Source organism: Ziziphus jujuba, chromosome 3 (assembly GCF_031755915.1).
Source record: "Ziziphus jujuba cultivar Dongzao chromosome 3, ASM3175591v1".
NCBI lineage: Eukaryota > Viridiplantae > Streptophyta > Magnoliopsida > Rosales > Rhamnaceae > Ziziphus > Ziziphus jujuba.
Genome location: NC_083381.1, coordinates 773,563 through 791,051, shown reverse-complemented (window position 1 = coordinate 791,051; position 17,489 = coordinate 773,563). Strand labels below are relative to the sequence as shown.

Genomic DNA, 17,489 nt, shown 5'->3' with positions numbered 1-17,489 from the left:
GGAACCAAATTGTTTGATAAAATAAGAAAGATATGAAGCATTCATTGGATTAAATGAATAGTTGGGCTGAAACGATAGATGAGCAAATTGGCTTGCAAATTGAGTTGGCATGGTAAATTGTGTCATAGAATTATGTGCATTAAATTGAAAGGAGTTATTGACATATTGAGGATTTAGTAAGGTGTTAGCATTTATACGCTCATAATTATTGAAATTTTGTTAAGAGCATGAGAGATAATTAGAATCTTGTGAATCCATTAAAAAAAAAAAAAGTATATATGGCTACACAAATTAAGCACCATAATGATTACATTGGAACAATATGTATCAAGGAAAAATATGACAAAATTATTAAATGTGATAATGGAGTTTGCAGGATAGTTTTCTTAATCTCCAAAATAAAGATAATCATATATATATGCTTGACATTTGTATATATATATTTGGTAGAAAAGAAAAATAACTGCTATGTTAAAACATTAGCATGGGGAATGAGTCTCATCCACATAAATGCAAAAATTGATTTATGTATTAGCGTGATTACTGCAATAATATTTTTAAGGAACCAAGTAGAACCTTTGATGAAAGTTTTTCTAAACTAGATTTTCTTACACTGTTAAGATTTCATTACATAAAATTTAAGCATTATGAACTTACCATCAATAATAATTCCACAGCAAAAATGAGTGTCAAAAGCATCATACCAAATAGCGTTAAACTTACAAGAGAAGCAAGAAACCAAAAAATTAAAAGAATAACAAGTTAGAAATTTACTCTATAGCACCCCTAATAGATTTATCATTGAGATTCCAACTATACACCAACAAATAACTCAAAACATTAATAAATCACAGTAAAAACTCAATGCAGAACCAAATGAAAATTATCATACCAAATATAATTAGAAACATACCAACAAAAGAAGAATCTTAGTTTTGTCCCAGGATCAAATTGTTTAGTGACTCTATAACCAAGCCTGTCAATTTTAATCGCATGTATATAAATAAAAATACAATTAACCATATATACAATTGCCCAGCTAACACCATTAGCATATATACATTTAGGCACTGAGCAACATATAAACAATCAGGCATATACTAACTAAGGAAAAGTGCTATATATGGATAGAATAGCATATAAAACATGCATAATATTAACATAATGCCTTGTTGCAATGGCCTATAGTAGTAGGGATTATTGGATGGATGAATTAGTCTCTTCGTGTTCAATAAATTTGAGGAAAAAGGCAGCTTTTTGAACCATGTTTCTACATTTTCAAAGTAGCTAAAAATTACAAAGAAAAAAGTTCGAAGTACAACTAAATGATATCAAAAGATCAATACAAATATTCATAGACATCAATTAACTACTAGCATAATTAATTGTTCTAAATAATAAAATTTTCCAAAACTAAAAAAAAAAAAAAAAAAAAGACTATTGAAGAATGACAGTCTTTCTTATAAACATCAATATATTTGCAAGGTACGTAAAACCCATGAAAATCTAACTTACCCCTGAGTGAAAATTGATCTGAAACAATCATTAACATAAATCAAGTAATGATTTAAATCACCCATAGCATTGCGATAAATCTTAATGGGACAGCAAGAAGAATTTGAAGTGATGATGTTAAAATCCCCTAGAACAATTGAGATTCTGTTTGACGTAGGAAAACAAAAAAAAAAAGAGAGAGAAAAGAAGAAATTTGAGTAAGCTATGAAAGAGAAGAAATTTGAGGAAGCGGGAGAAATAGAAAATTTGACCACCAAATGAAAAACCATGCGCCAAAGCTTTTTCCTCTTAGAAAAAAATTTGATAAAAATAAATAAAATGCTAAGTCAGACTGTCTAACAGAGCTTTTGGAGCTAGACAGTCTTCTTAACATTTTTTATTTTTTAGGTATCATATAAACTTAACAGAACCCTTGGATAGAACCACTACAGAGTTTTTTTATTATCATTAAAAAAAGGAGTCTATTTATGTAATGTGACACAGATTTTTTATATGGACAAAACCAATAGATAAAATCATTAGAGATGCTCTTAACCCAACCTTTATTTTATTTGTTGAAAGATTGATAACTCTAATTTATCAATTAAGGATTTTTAAAATATTAAAAAATGAAAAAAATGAATTAAAACATGGGTTTGAATAATTTATCTCTTTTTTTTTTTTTACTAGATTTTGTTTAAACGAGAATACATTAATGTAATAAATCAATATTGTTAAAAGGTTTGAGTCCTGCTATTAGTTATCGCTGGATACAATTATCATTCCATATAGCAAAAATATTTAATTTTATTATTTTTTATTTTAAAATTCTAAAAATGACCTTTTAACAATAATCATTTAAATTGTCATCTGTGATATAGGTTTCATTAATGATTATTCATCAATTATGATAAATATTATTTTTTTTAAAATTTGAGTCCCACTCAAAATACCAACACTAACCAAAGAAAATGAAAATGAGGGTTTATTTGAAAAGATTATTTTATAGTTTTTTTTTACATATATATTTTCTTAAATAAAGTTACTCTTTTGAAAAAGAAAAAAAATTTTGTTTTCAAATTTTTCTTTAAAACTATATTTAATTTTAGAAAACATATATTCAATAGCATTTACTTCTATAGATTTTTAACTGAAAAAAATAATTCAATCCTCTTACAATTTTTTTTATAAGGATTTTTTTTTTAAATTCTTCTAAAAATAATTTAATCATATTTTCGAAAATATATACCACCTATTTTAGTACTTGTACAATTTTCAACATATTTTAAATTTCACTATTTATTATTAATAATGATAATTATCAATTTATATGGATCATTTAATTTTAATTTTTTATATTAAAATATTAAAATTAAATATTTTTAATGATAATCATTCAAAATTTAAATTGAGATATAATGTATAAATTTTATCAATAAATTTTTAAAAAAATATATTTCTAATAGTTAATCTTTCTAAAATAAAATAAGGCTAATAAATGAGTGTAAAAGTTGAAACAATGAATATGAGAGCTTGACACCTGTCCCTATTAGATCATGAAAAAGTTAGATATTGTTTATATGAGAAAAAGATTCATATATGGAAAGAGAAAAAAAATAAAGAAAAAGACAAAAAAACATAAACATTAAATTAAATATATATTTATATATATATATATATATATATTTTATTTTTTTTGCTGAAAAAGGGGATGTTATAAGCCAAAAGGGCCAACATACAACAAGCATGTTGTCAATGAATCCGGCCGTAGTTAACAACCACTTTCCTGATTCATTGTAGATACAAAAAGATTAGGCAAAACAGAACGGGACACTAAATCTAAATTTACATTGACAAGGCTCCATCGAGCTACCAAATGAGCTAAAACATTGGTTTGCCTAGGTGTCCAAAGAAAAGAAATAGATTCAAAAGAAGGAATCAGCTCCCAAATTTTCCTAAGAATACTCACAGCTATCCAATGAGGAGGAATCTCGAGTCCCTGATACTCTTAATAACAGATTTCGCATCACTTTCACAAATAACAGTAGAATAACCTTCTTCAAAGGCTAAGGTAACAGCTGTAACAGCTCTATAAATCGCAATCGCTTCTGCAACCTCTGGATTGTCCACTTTTCCTTAAACGCTTTAATAAGTAAGACGTTACCAAGGTGATTTCGAGCAACCAAACTCACCCCTATAAAATTTCTCCCAATTGCTGCATCAGAATTAATCTTAATAGTTCCTACAGGAGGTTTGCACCAGGAAGAACTCGCTCTAATCTCAGCTCTTGAAGAGTTGGCCAGAACAGATGCTAAAAACACCAAGTACTTCTGATAAATCAAGTTAACTTGCTCCTCAAGGCAGCATTCTACACCTTCAAAAATAAGTTTATTTCGGATCTCCCAAATTATCCGCAAAATCAGAGCTGCAAAAAGGAAGAAATTCCTTGTGTCCATCGGGTGAACAGAAAGCTTACCTTCCGGATTAATTAAGCATTCCAACGTAACTTCCAATTAAGCAAATGATCAGCACTCCATCTAATGTTCCAAGGAAAGGGCAACCAAAGTGCTCTAGCCACATGGCATCGAAAGAAAAGATGGACTTCATCCTCAAAGCATTCGCAGCCGTGTGGGCAATTCTGATCTACCATGTACCAGTTCCTTTTCATCAAAGCTGCACGAATCGGAAGACTACCCAAAGATAATTTCCATAAAAAGAATTTCAATATGTTGTGCACATTACAACGCCAAAGATAACGCCACCACAAGCTATTCCCTGACTCCATCGGCTAAAGGAACTTGTAGACCGATCTCATACTAAACTTATCAGATGAGTTTCCCACCCAAACTAATTCATCCTCCAATTGATTGTTGGTCCAATAAATTTTAGAAATGTTTTCCACAGTGAATTTATCAAAAAGCTAGTCTAGAAGTTGTGTATTCTAGCTGCCATTCGATAACAGTAAGGACTCAACCATGCCAAGGTGATTGTTTTGAAAATTCGAATTGGGAGTGGGCCGAAAGTTAGGGTTATTCGGGATCTAAGGGTCTTCCCAATAATTAATGGACTTACCATTTCCAACTTGAAAACAAAAACCCTTAGATAGAATTGGCCTGATATTGAGGATACCTTTCCACAATCCCGAGCTAGAGTTTTTCCTTGCATAAGGCATGAAATTTGAAGAGGAGAAATACTTTGCTTTTAAGGCCTTCACCCAGTAAAGGTCCAAATTCTGAGCCAGTTCCCAGCCAATTTTACAGAACAAAGCTTTATTAACAACTTCCAACTTCTTAAAACCCAAACCTCCAACATCTTTCGGGTGATAGATCTTCTGCTAGGATGTAGAAAAGCTGGGTTTGCCATTAGAAGCACACCCTTTCCATAAGAAGCCTCTAGCCTCCTTCTTAATTTTCTTGCACCAAGTTTGAGGAAGATTTCAGGTTGACATAGCATAGATTGGCATTGTCGACACCACTGTTTTAACAAGCACAAGTCGCTCAGCTTGAGAGAGGAGCTTCACCCTCCACCCGTTGAGTCGTGCCAAAACTCGATCTTGAATAACCTCATAGTCTTTTGTTTTGTTTCTTCCTAGGAAAAGAGGATTGCTTAAGTATTTAGCATCCTGTGGCAGTTCTTTGAAGTTAAGAATACTCTTAATCCTCGCTTTCACACTCCCAGGCACATTCTTTGAAAAGAAGCAGCCAGACTTCGATTTACTGACCATCTGGCCAGTCCATAAACTGAACTGGTGAATACAATTTCCTATTTCTTGAACTTCCTCTTTGTTTGCACAGTAGAAAACCAGGATATCATCTGCAAAAAATAAGTGGGAGATAGAAAGACTAGTTCGCCCTAGCTTAACTCCATGCACCTTCCCTTCCAACTCTTGAGAGTAGCTCCAGAAATAAGATAAACAAACAAGGAGAGATCGGATCTCCCTGGCAAAGTCCCCTCTCAAATTTAACTTGTCCATAAACGCTCCCATTAAGTAAAATGGAAGCAGCATTAATCGAGTAGCACTGGCTTAGCAGACCCATAACTCTGGCAGAGAAACCAAACCTGATTAAAACTTCATTAAGCATGGTCCAGTCCACCCGATCATACGCTTTATGAAGGTTAATCTTAATGCCTAGCAACCCAACATGCCCTTTTTTCCGCTTCATAGTATGGATGATCTCATTTACCAGAATCAAGTTTTCACCAATCCACCTCCCAGGAGTAAAAGCAGCTTGATTAGGGGAGAGAAGTTTTGGTAACAAAGGTCTTAGTCGGAGTGCCAAAAGCTTGGAAATAACTTTGTAGACTGTATTGCATAAACTTATTGGTCGGAAGTGATTGAAATGGGAAGCATGAGTAGTCTTCGGCACCAGCACTATAAAAGTTCGATTAATGGCTGCCGGTATTCTTCTAAATCGAAAAACATTCTGAATTGTTTTCACCACGTCACTCCCAACTATGTTCCAATAATGCTGATAGAACAAGGCTGGCATTCCGTCTAGCCAAGGAGCCTTAATCAGATTCATCAATTGAACCACTTCCAGGATCTCCTCCGGTGAGGGAATAGCATCAATACGTTCATTTTCATTGACAGTAATAGACTCCGGGATAAGATTGGATAAAAGCGGGTGATGCAGCATCCTGTTGGCTTGAAATAGATTGGAAAATTGATCAATCAACAGGCGACCTATATCTTCTCTGCTAGTCAACCAGATTCTTTCATCAGTCTTAAGAGAAGCTATAAATAATTTCCTTCAACGTGCAATTGTGGAGGCATGGAAGAATTTCAAATTACTATCACCTGCTTGCAACCAAATTTCCCTCGACTTTTGCCTCCACAAGTGTTCTATCCTATAACGCCATTCATCCAACTCCCTCTGCAGAAAATTCTCCCTCCCTAAGTGAACCTCAAAAGGCTCTAGCCTTTAAACAGCATGAATTTGCTCCTCCAAACCACTGATTTTAGACTGACAAAATCCAAAGACTTCTTTATTCCACTTCTTCAGGGCTTTGGCTATACAATTCAATTTGGCAGTAAGCGAATAACTGCGCCCGTTTCTTTAGTCGTCCGTCCAAGCATCCAAGATAACCGACTTGCAGGAATAATCACGAGTCCAAATCTCCATAAAGCAAAATGGGCACGGAACCTTCTCATGATCCACATTTGAGCAGAGGAGTATGGGGACGTGATCTGACCTGGAAGCGAATACTTGCGCCCATTTCTTTGGTCATCCATCCAAGCATCCAAGATAACAGACTCATAGGAATGATCAAAAGTCCAAATCTCCAAAAAGGAGAACGGGCGCGGAACCTTCTCATGATCCACATTTGAGCAAAGGAGTATGGGGATGTGATCCGACCTAGAAGCCACTAAATGAACTATGCCCACTATGTTAAAATGAATTCGCCAATCAGGACTTTCTCAAGAAAAAGTTGGACTTACTGGACACCTTCCTTCCACTCAGCTTCTCCGACTGGTCGGCTACGTCATTAAAGTCCCCTATGCAAACCCAAGCCTCCAAGCCACTTGACACATAGTTCCTTGATAGCTCCCAAATCTCTGGTTTTGAAGCCTTATCTGTCGGGCAATAGCAACACCAAATGTTTTAGCAGAAACTGTTCTAGTAAGACACCTTCACCCTTACTATCCACTTCGATCAAAAGACAACATCCCAATTACACTCATCTTTTCAAAAAAATAGCCAAACCTCCACTTCAATTAACACTATCCACAACATGGAACTTATCAAACCTTAACGAGGTAGCAATTTTATTCATACGGATCGGATTCACCTTAGTCTCCATGAGGAAAAGACTCGATGGGGAAGAAGACCTAATAAGGCCTCGCAAAGCACGAACTGCTGTCGGTCTTCCCAACCCTCGAAAGTTCCACGATAAAAGATTCATGGCTGAGTTAGGGGCATGGTAAGGCCCGCCTTCTCAGCCAATTCGTTATCTGCACTATCATCTGTAATCTCCTCACCTTAAGAAACTGCAGGTTTTCGTTTCCGAGCTAACTCCTTCAATTTGGTTCGGGGAGAAGTCATAATTCATGAATAAACATTCAGGTCCTCCCTTACTAAAAGGCCTCGTGGTTTCACCGCAGGGCTGCTGCCTGACTCCTTAACCAATCTTGGTCTGGACTTAGAACATAAAGGCCCAACTCGTTGTGCCTTACTTTGGGGGCCCACGAGGGGAATGGGCCTCCCAGATGACTTTTGTTTCCCCGATGTCCGAGAGTGCAATTAATATCTTTTTCCAAAAGCAGGCTTTTTAAATTTAAAAACTGAAGTTTTGTCAGGAAGTGGTTGTAGCGTATCATGATGCTCAGTCATCATGGCAGAGTCCTCCTCCACACGTCTCTCCCTTATTGGATCAACGGCCTGGTCCGAACCTCCCCTACCTAGACTCTAAGTTGAATCGCTTTCTACTAGCTCTACCAAGTTGATCCCCGTTCCATGCTCACTCTGTTCACCTCTATCAGCTCTTTCCTTGGTATCAGTATCATCAGAAAGTGAGTCAAAAAACTCACCGCGTGGGATTTCCACCCTCCATAGGAAATTACCCTCAGAAACCACAGTATAAGTACCTACCTCCGCTCTTGTCCAAGGACCATACACATCTCCATCGGTGAGTTGATTATGCAGCAAAGGAAGTTTGCAAGAGGTTTTTCCGTGACCAATAATGTCACAGTTATAACAAAATTCGGCCAACCTCTCATAAGCAAACTAAATCCAAATGGTTCCATTTTCCGCTCTTTGGAAAAAACTAGCTAGGATGGGTTTTCGAATATCAAGTTCCACCTGGATTCTCATATACTTTATGCCAATAATATGGGTGCCGCAAGTCAACTCACAAGAAAGCACTTCTTCAAACAAACTCTCTATTTTCAATGCGTTGTCCTTTGTCATAAATTGAAGAGCAAGCCATGAATCTGGACCCAAAATAAAGAAAAGCTAAACTCAATGTCTCTCAATGCCAGATCAGATAGCCATTCGCGAAGCAACAAGTGAGAACCATCAATAGACCAAGGTCTGCGATTCTAGATACTATTTCTGTCGCCAGTGGATTTGAAGGAAAATAAAAACACATTCGCATCTAACTCTTCCACACCTACAGGGTTTTGGGTAAACCATATCCGCCGGATAATCATTTGGACCTTATTCTTATTGATGCGCTTCCATGAAATCACCTTCCCAACTAAGCAGCATTGTGAGATCTGATTCGCATGTGTTTCATCTACCACCAGATTCAGTTCTGGAGAAGGTCGTTCGCAGTAGAAGGTTCCCCGTCCATAAGAAAACACAGACCCCTACTCAGCTAATAATGACCGCCACTGAAAGACAGAGAGAGGTTTACACGAAACCCAAAAATCTCATTCTTCGTATGGTGGGAGAAGAGACCAACATTGAAAAATGCAGGGAAAAAAAAAAACCAAATTAGACTTAACAGTTGCCATTAGTACTATCTCATACAGAAGATAGATAAGCTCTATCAAAAAACTCCTGATCATCAAGAGCCAACACTCCGGTAGATAAATAAGCTCACATTTTGAGCTGTATTGTTCAATAGGCTTTCGTGATGCTTTGATATATAAATTAAATATAATTTCAAATTGTGCTTTTTTTAATTTATAATTATTTAAAATATCTATTAAATTATAAATGTTACTAATACTTGATTGAAAAAAAAAACACACACACACACAAACACAAATTAGGAAAGAAAAAAATAAAACAAAATAAAATAAAAGAAGGAACAAAATAAAAACGAATAACAAATTAGCCATGTTAATGAACTGTATTTATTTATTTATTTAAAAAAATAAATTAAGAATTTAATATGAAAAAGTAATTGATTTGACATGGGAATAAGAGTCACAGACACTTCGCCGAAGGGGTAAAAATCTTATTTACTCATTTGTTTTATTTTTAATTAGGACATTGCTATTTTACTTTCGTTTTCTTTTCTTCTTCTTCTTTTTTTTTTTTTTTTTAGACTCTTGCTTGCTCTGGTTTCAAATCAAAGATTCTGTATTTAGTTTTTACTCCAATTTCTAAGCACTTCTGGAATTGATCTAGTGGGAGATCATTCTGACAGACAGAAAGATATGGCCTCGTCCTCCTCCGACGAAGAGTTCCGGCAGTGGATTCCGTTCCGGCAGCGACCAGAGTGGTCGGATGTGAAACCCTTGCCGCAAGACGACGGTCCCAGCCCTGTGGTTCCCATAGCCTACAAGGACAGCTTCGTAGAGACCATGGATTACTTCCGAGCTCTCTACCATGGCGATGAGCGATCCTTTCGTGCTCTTTCCCTCACCTCCGAAGCCATCCAATTGAACCCCGGCAATTATACGGTGATTCTCTTCAATACCCATTATCTCTCTTTTTCATTATTTATTTATTTATTTATTTTTCGGTTTGTTTGGTTTCTGGGTAAAGTTTGAAACTTTGTAAGGACTTGTGCACTTGGGTTTCTAAAGTTGTTTGTTTGGACTCTTTTTGACCTTGATTTGTTAGTGAATTGAAGGTTTTATTTTTTATTGTTTAATTCAGTTAGTTTGGTGGCTGTGAAAATCTTGGAAGTTTGAAAGAAAGTATGTACTTGGGTGGTTTCTTAGTTGCAATCTTTCTCTTTGGACTACTTCGGACCTTGATTATGCTAATGCAGTTTTTTAGTTGTTGTTTGTTTAGGTTTGGCATTTCAGGCGTTTGATCCTTGAGGCTCTAGAGGTTGATCTACAGAATGAACTGGATTTCACTGAAGCTGTAGCACGTGGTAATTCCAAGAATTATCAGTTATGGTAGAGTCATAATCTTTCTATATGTTTTATTTTAATTCTTTTGAACTTTAGTTTTCGAAACTTGTATGAAATATGTGAGGAGAAAATATCTGGTAGCATTGAGAGCTTGTCATAAATGGTACGTGGGCCACAAGTCTTTACTTGTTTCACTTGATTCCGGTGGGAGATGATGATCCTCAACCCAATTTTAATTTAAGGATTTTGTCCCAATTCCTTTTTGATTGAAAAGAAAAAGAAGGAATTATATTTGATAGAATAGAATGTACATATTGAGAAATCCTCTGAAAGTGAAAATAAACATACGTTTAATAAAATATACGTAATTTGTAACAATTCAATTGGAAAAATGAAAGTATTTGTCTATAGAATGGATGTGAATGTAAACTTGCCCGACCTGTTTTGGGCTTTTGAGTAAGACATATGTGTTTCTCTTCCACTCTATATCTTAAGGCACTATTTTAGCCTTCGACTCTTTTTGGGCTTTTAGCTCATGTCAATTTATTTGAATAAGACATGTTTGTTTTTCTTTCACTCTTTGTCTTAGCCACTATTTTATCCTTTTGACTTGTAAAATTTATCCTTGGTGAGAAGTAAAGGACAGGGATCTTTGTGCATTCCTAAGCTGGATCTTAGAATACCTTGTATTGCTCATCATTTTGGATTATCAATGGAGGGCAGTAGAGGATAAAGAGTGTCAAAACGAGTGAGTGCTGAAAAAGTAAAGCCTTTATGGCAACTTTGAAGCAGTAGGGATCTAGGGGGATTTATGAGATAAGAAATTTTTTGACTTTTACTTTTCATTCATCTAAATTGGAAGTATGATATAGCTTTTCTAGATTTTAGATATTATGTAACCAAAATTGACCTATGGTTGAATAGAAGGTGATGCTATGAGTTCATATTACAATATGAAATAGTCTAATTTTTCTTTTAGATGTATTGTAGACTTGATTTCAGATCTAAAGGAAAACCATATTACATAAAATTTCAATGAGTCGTTTGCACAAAATGGGCTTTAATGTCTCTTCAGATTGTGGATTCCTTGGCTAGAAACTATATGTAATTGTAATCTTCTAGTTCTAGGTAAATGTGCATGATGTGTATAGTTTCTTTGTCATCCTGTGACATTTTTTTGGTTTTCTTCAATAGTTATTATTTTGTTTGTATCATTTACGTCAAGATGTGACCTTTCTCAGGTGGTAAAGTTGATGAGTTTCAAATTGTCCCCATAGTTTTCTATGCTGTTTTCCTTTGCTACTTTACCATTACTTGTGTAGAATTGTATCGATCTTAGTGACAGATACCTGTAGGCATCATAGAAGATGGATTGCTGAGAAATTGGGAACCATTGCCACAAGTAAGGAGCTTGAGTTTACCCGGAAGATACTGTCCCTTGATGCTAAGCATTATCATGCTTGGTCCCACAGGCAGGTTTGTTACTCCTACTGCTTCCCTTATGAATACTGCATACCATAACATGTAATCTTTCCTTTCAAGTAAATTGGAGAACTGTTCTGAGTGCTCTATGTATTAGCAGCTCCTATATTAGGCATTTAGGATTTAAAGACAGAATATTTTATTTTGCTTTGTCTTTTTTTTTTTTTTTTTTTTTTTTTTTTTTTTGGGGGGGGGGGGGGTAAAAGTTTTCATTTTCATTTTTTTTTCCTTAATAATTGCAGTGGGTCCTTCAGACACTTGGAGGGTGGGATGATGAACTTAGCTATTGTGATGAGCTCCTTGAAGAAGACATTTTTAATAATTCTGCTTGGAATCAGGTAGATTTAACATTCTGCATTTTCCATTTAAATGTAATGACTATCTGACAAATAAATTTGGTACCTTAAACTTACATGTAAAAGATGCAGTAACTATTATCATCTTTGGGGATGAACAGGAAACTCTCTGTTTGAATCCCTAGTTACTTGAGTTTGCATTGCATTCTCAAAGTATATAATATAATTCTTGTCGGTTTTCTTAGAGAATGTCTTATACATGTATAATTCTTTTTTATCATCTCTTAGCCCAAAAATAAAAAGTCTTCTTATTATCAAGTTGCATATCTAATTAATGAGAGGTTTTCATGTTAGTGCTCATTTTACTTTCTAATTTCCTAGTTCAAAATTTGGTCACCACATGATGAGTTTCAAATGAGTTACTTCAAATGAGAATCCTTAGTCTAAGCTCTTCTGAATTTCAATTATTTCATATTCTAGTTAACCAAATCACTGTAAAGAAGCTTATATATGAATCTAAGTGAGTTCATACACAAACATTGTATAGCTAGTTCTTTCAATTATGTGAAAATGGATGGATGCGATCATAAAATATGAGTAGAGCGAATATATTAATAAACAACTTTTTCAATAGCGTTTCAGTTTAGTGCCTGTAACTACTTTGGCTCTCATAGGTTGTGCACTTCAATTCACTATATTAAACCAGGTTGTCAAGGTATTCAAGGTTGAACATAAGATTTTGTGGACCTAATCTGCTTTACATCTCAACTGTGGTTGTGTGGTATTCTTTCTGTCTTTTGTATTCATTGGGCTCATTTTCTGTCATTATATGCTGTACACCTCAAGTTTGATTGTCTATGTGCATGTTTTTATGATGGCTCTTTGCTCTGTTCCTTTTCCTTTCTGCACACTAACCAATCTGTCATATCTTTGTTATACAGAGATATTTTGTCATTACAAATTCTCCACTTCACGGAGGCCTGAAAGCTATGAGAACTTCTGAAGTGAGTTATACTGTTAAAGCCGTTATAGCCTATCCTGAGAATGAGAGTTCATGGAGATACCTTCGGGGGCTTTACAAAGACGACAATCACAGTTGGGTGAATGATGCCCAAGTTTCTTCAGCATGCTTGAAGGTTTTGAGTGCAAAAAACAACTATGTTTTTGCTTTGAGTACACTTTTGGATCTAATCTGCCATGGCTTCCAACCAAACCAAGAGTTCAGAGACATTGTGGATGCTTTAGGAACTCCAGACTCGGATCGACAAGGTTCGGACTTAGCAAAAAGTATTTGTTCTGTCTTGGAACGTGTGGATCCAATCAGAGCTAACTATTGGAGGTGGCGCAGGAGCAAGCTTAGCCAAGCCGTTTAATTTCATAATGGTGTTGTTTACTAAGGTAATCATTTTCACTGTTTTTTTTCATAGTTTTTGTACGGTCTTGTTTATTGATGCGGATGTTGGTGTTGCTAAGTATGAGGAATTTTATATTCCATCTGCTTATTATTGTAACACTTGTTAGCCCACTTTTTTTTTTTTTTAAATTTAAATTGTTGTTATTTTATGTGAAACTTGAAATCTATAGTAAGACCGAGAATGTAGAATATTTCTATTTAATTTTTTCATCTGCTATGTGAGTCCAACTTACTTTTCAAGGTACAAAGTTTAGATGATTCCAAGTAAATTTCAATTTTATATCATCTTATTTTTTATTTTGTCATTAGCCAAAAAGCAAATTTTGGACAAGCTTCAATTTTTTATTTTTTATTTTGGTTTTTTGGTTTGTCTTTGGGTACTAAAAATTATCTTTTTCTCTTCTTTTCTTCACTACTGTTGGAACCAAAGCCAAAGCCAAAGCCAACCCTATAACTAGTATTTCGAAAGAATTTTTACCGATAATAATTTTTCCTGATAACGATCTGATAAACAATGTGGTTATATATTAATGATTGAAAATTTATATAAAGTAATATATGGATAAATGAATCTTTAAATTGTAAATGACATGATATTAGCCTGTAAAGTATTGATACTTCATTTGTTATATTATTTGGTAGAAAAATTTGGTATATTTAGCATTATTGAGTTTGAAATGTAATAAGAGAGTTATTAATTATCTTGAACCGAAAATATTAGCAAGTCAAAGTACATATAGTCCCTTCAAAACAATCCAATATAGACAATAATTCAGTGAAATAATAATAATAATATAGCAAACACATGCCTCCAGATGCTGAGAAGTGATCTTCCAAGCACTTCTTTTCACATTTCATATGCTTATCGCATGGTGGGCAGGGAGGCATACAAACTTTTGTGGCAAAGTGATCGTCCATTTCAATTGGAGCCACAATGTAAAGAAAAATACCCACAAAAAAAATAAATAAAATAAAATAAAAAAAAGGAAGAGAAAACAGTTAGAATTACGCATTGGTTTATGTTGACTTTTAACTAATGGGGCATTAAGGACAGTCCCATATGTTTGACTTTTAACTAATGGGTTATTAAGGACAATTCCATATAAATTGCATGCTGGATATCAAAATGTAATTTTTTTTTCTTTTTTTTTTTAAAGAACAGTAGAAGGTATTAAAGTGAAAAATTTTTAAATTAGAAAGTATTTAAATGTATTTAACCCTTAGCTTAGAAGTTAATGTATTTTAACAACAATGATGTGATATGTATGTGAAACGGTCATTAAATCCTGTAGAATGAGAGTTAAACTTTGGCTTCATTTATATGTTAATTAAGGTTTGGTGATTTATTGTATGATCCTTCAATCATTAGAACAACGATTTACTTATTAAGTATGTGGTCTACAATATTTCTAGTTGTATAGACTATTTCATAAATTTAAATACGATAATATACTCACCTGAATGTTTGAAGAAAATGGAGATAATGATCAATGACCAATCGAGTTCATAGAACTTAGCCATGTCCACTGATTAACTCACATATATATATATATGTGAGTAATATCCCAATATCCCACATCGGTTGGAAAGGACAAGGTGTGATGCCTTATTAGTGTGAGGCTACCTTTCCCTTCAAGACGCGTTTTGGGTGTGTAATATCCCAAAAAACCTTGAGGCCCGATGGACTGGTCCAAAGAGGACAATATCTTGATGCGGGTTGAGCCTGGGCTAGAAATGGTATCAGAGCCTAATCCGGATCGATTGTGCCAGGACGGACTCTGGGCCCCAGGAGGGGGAAGGATGGGTGTGTAATATCCCAATATCCCACATCGGTTGGAAAGGACAAGGTGTGATGCCTTATTAGTGTGAGGCTACATTTCCCTTCAAGACGCGTTTTGGGTGTGTAATATCCCAAAAAACCTTGAGGCCCGATGGACTGGGCCAAAGAGGACAATATCTTGATGCGGGTTGAGCCTAGGCTAGAAATGTGATGGGTGTGTAATATCCCAATATCCCACATCGGTTGGAAAAGGACAAGGTGTGAGGCTACCTTTCCCTTCAAGACGCGTTTTGGATGTGTATATATATATGCTTTGTTGTTTGTTGCGGTGGCATTACCATGGAAAAGGACAAGGTGTGAGGCTACCTTTCCCTTCAAGACGCGTTTTGGATGTGTATATATATATGCTTTGTTGTTTGTTGCGGTGGCATTACCAGGTTAAATAGCATACACAATGCTTTTCTATTAATTTCTTTTTTTATTTTTTATGTACTAGAATATTTTTTACATTCTAATAACAAGACATTAACCATTTGATGATAATAATTACTAGACCATCATATATATATACATATATATATATATGTATATATATGATAGCACTTTGCAATACAACCACCTAAAAAAAAAAAAAATGTACGGCTTGAACTTGTAAATTTGAGAATAAAATCCCCTTGTAATTCCTAAAAGGCCAATGTGATAAATTAAAGGGTAAATTTCACTATAGCCTTCTCTCTTTTCGCTCTTTTTATTTATTTATTTATTTTTATTTGTTTATTTATATTTTTTGAAGAAATGCATTCCTATTTTCGAAAATTTCAGTATAGCCTTAGCCTATTACACTTTATTTTGTTTCGTTGTAGCTCCTTTCTTAATCAAACGTAGTCTAATTAACTAAAATATTTTTATAAAAATGGCATCTTCAACCTTTTTCATATCTTTGTTTCAAACCTGATTATATATTATTTAATATTTAATATAGTTTATTATTTTATTTTAATTATTTTAAAACTTTTGTCTGGGGTTGGAAATGAAGTGGCTCACTCTGCCTCAAGCAATTGATATTGTGGCATGTCTTATGGGTTCAAGTCCAAAAACAAGGATACTCAATAATTTATAATCTCCTTCAAGATTAGAACTTTTCTTTTTTTCTATAGACATGCACACTTAACTATTTTATGTTAGAGAAAAACATAGATGAAATGAAAATTTATCTCCCATCAGCTTAAGTTTTTTGGATCAGTGGTATTTTAATATGGTATCAGATCCCAGAGATCTAAGAGGTTCTGAATTCAAAACTTAACAACTCCACTCAAAGAATTAAAACCACATGAAAGGACATAAAAGAAACGGACTCACATATGAGGGAGAGTGTTAGAGAAAAACATAAATAAAATGAAAGTTCACCTTCTATCAACTTTAGCTTTCGAGATCAATGGTATTTCAACATCTTATTACTGCAAAGATATTTCATGCAAAAACAAACCTTTTAAATTCTTTTGATTTTTTATTTTGTATTATTTTCATTTTTAATTATATGCAACAATATTGCTTTCCGTTTGCTTAAATGAATGACCTTATAAGTATCATTTTAAATGTATGAGAAATTAGGCAACGAAGTGAAGAGTCATATGCGAATTTAAAAACTCAAAGATTGTACTTTTAAGTGGACTAACCTAACTTACAAATTATCTTCGTTAAAATATTACCAAAAAATCATCTTCGCTTAAATATTCAATTCCACCGTTTTCCCAAGTTATCTTCTTAAAGTGCTCCCATATGCACTGTAAGCTAGACGGTTATACCTTTTTTTATTTCTTTCTTTTTTTTGTTTGTTTTGGGAGAAACGTACCCAAGCTTTTGAGACATTACCACCTATCAATTTTTTTTTTTTTTTCTACAACGTAAGTGTACAATTTTAATGTAAAAGTACAATAAAAGAAGTGGTAAGATTTTGTGACAAGAGCTTTAGTCACAGCAAGGCAGTGTCCAAGTGTCCAACCATATATAATAGCACCAGAATCAATGTTTTATTATTAAATTATTTTTTTGTTTTAGATATATATATATATATATATATTTGTCAAAATCATCTTAATTTTGCTTTGTACTTGCATTACTTTGTTTTTTTTGCTGAAAAAAAAAAAATTACTTAGAGAGTTATAGACACGATAAGAAAAACATTAATAGGATATGTAGTTTGGACAGCATTAAAGGCAACTAACTATGTTATATCAAGCATAGTTTAAAATATTCAAAAAAAAATTG

The 17,489-nt window shown here is 34.0% G+C and overlaps 1 protein-coding gene across 3 annotated transcripts; it reads left to right on the top strand.

The window, feature by feature from the left end:
* The first annotated feature begins 9,452 nt into the window (after nucleotides 1-9,452).
* On the top strand, nucleotides 9,453-13,681 carry LOC107421848 (protein farnesyltransferase/geranylgeranyltransferase type-1 subunit alpha). 3 transcript variants are annotated; one of them, XM_060815952.1, is made up of 5 exons: nucleotides 9,453-9,847; nucleotides 10,185-10,269; nucleotides 11,589-11,725; nucleotides 11,974-12,069; nucleotides 12,969-13,681. In XM_060815952.1, exons 1-5 carry the CDS (start codon nucleotides 9,602-9,604, stop codon nucleotides 13,398-13,400), a joined length of 996 nt encoding a protein of 331 aa, XP_060671935.1. In that variant the 5' UTR covers nucleotides 9,453-9,601; the 3' UTR covers nucleotides 13,401-13,681. The 3 variants fall into 3 exon arrangements, with proteins under 3 accessions (XP_060671935.1, XP_024931758.3, XP_015886674.3); XM_025075990.3 differs by having other exon boundaries at nucleotides 9,454-9,847; nucleotides 11,595-11,725; XM_016031188.4 differs by having other exon boundaries at nucleotides 9,455-9,847; nucleotides 10,185-10,294; nucleotides 11,605-11,725.
* Nucleotides 13,682-17,489: the final 3,808 nt, after the last annotated feature.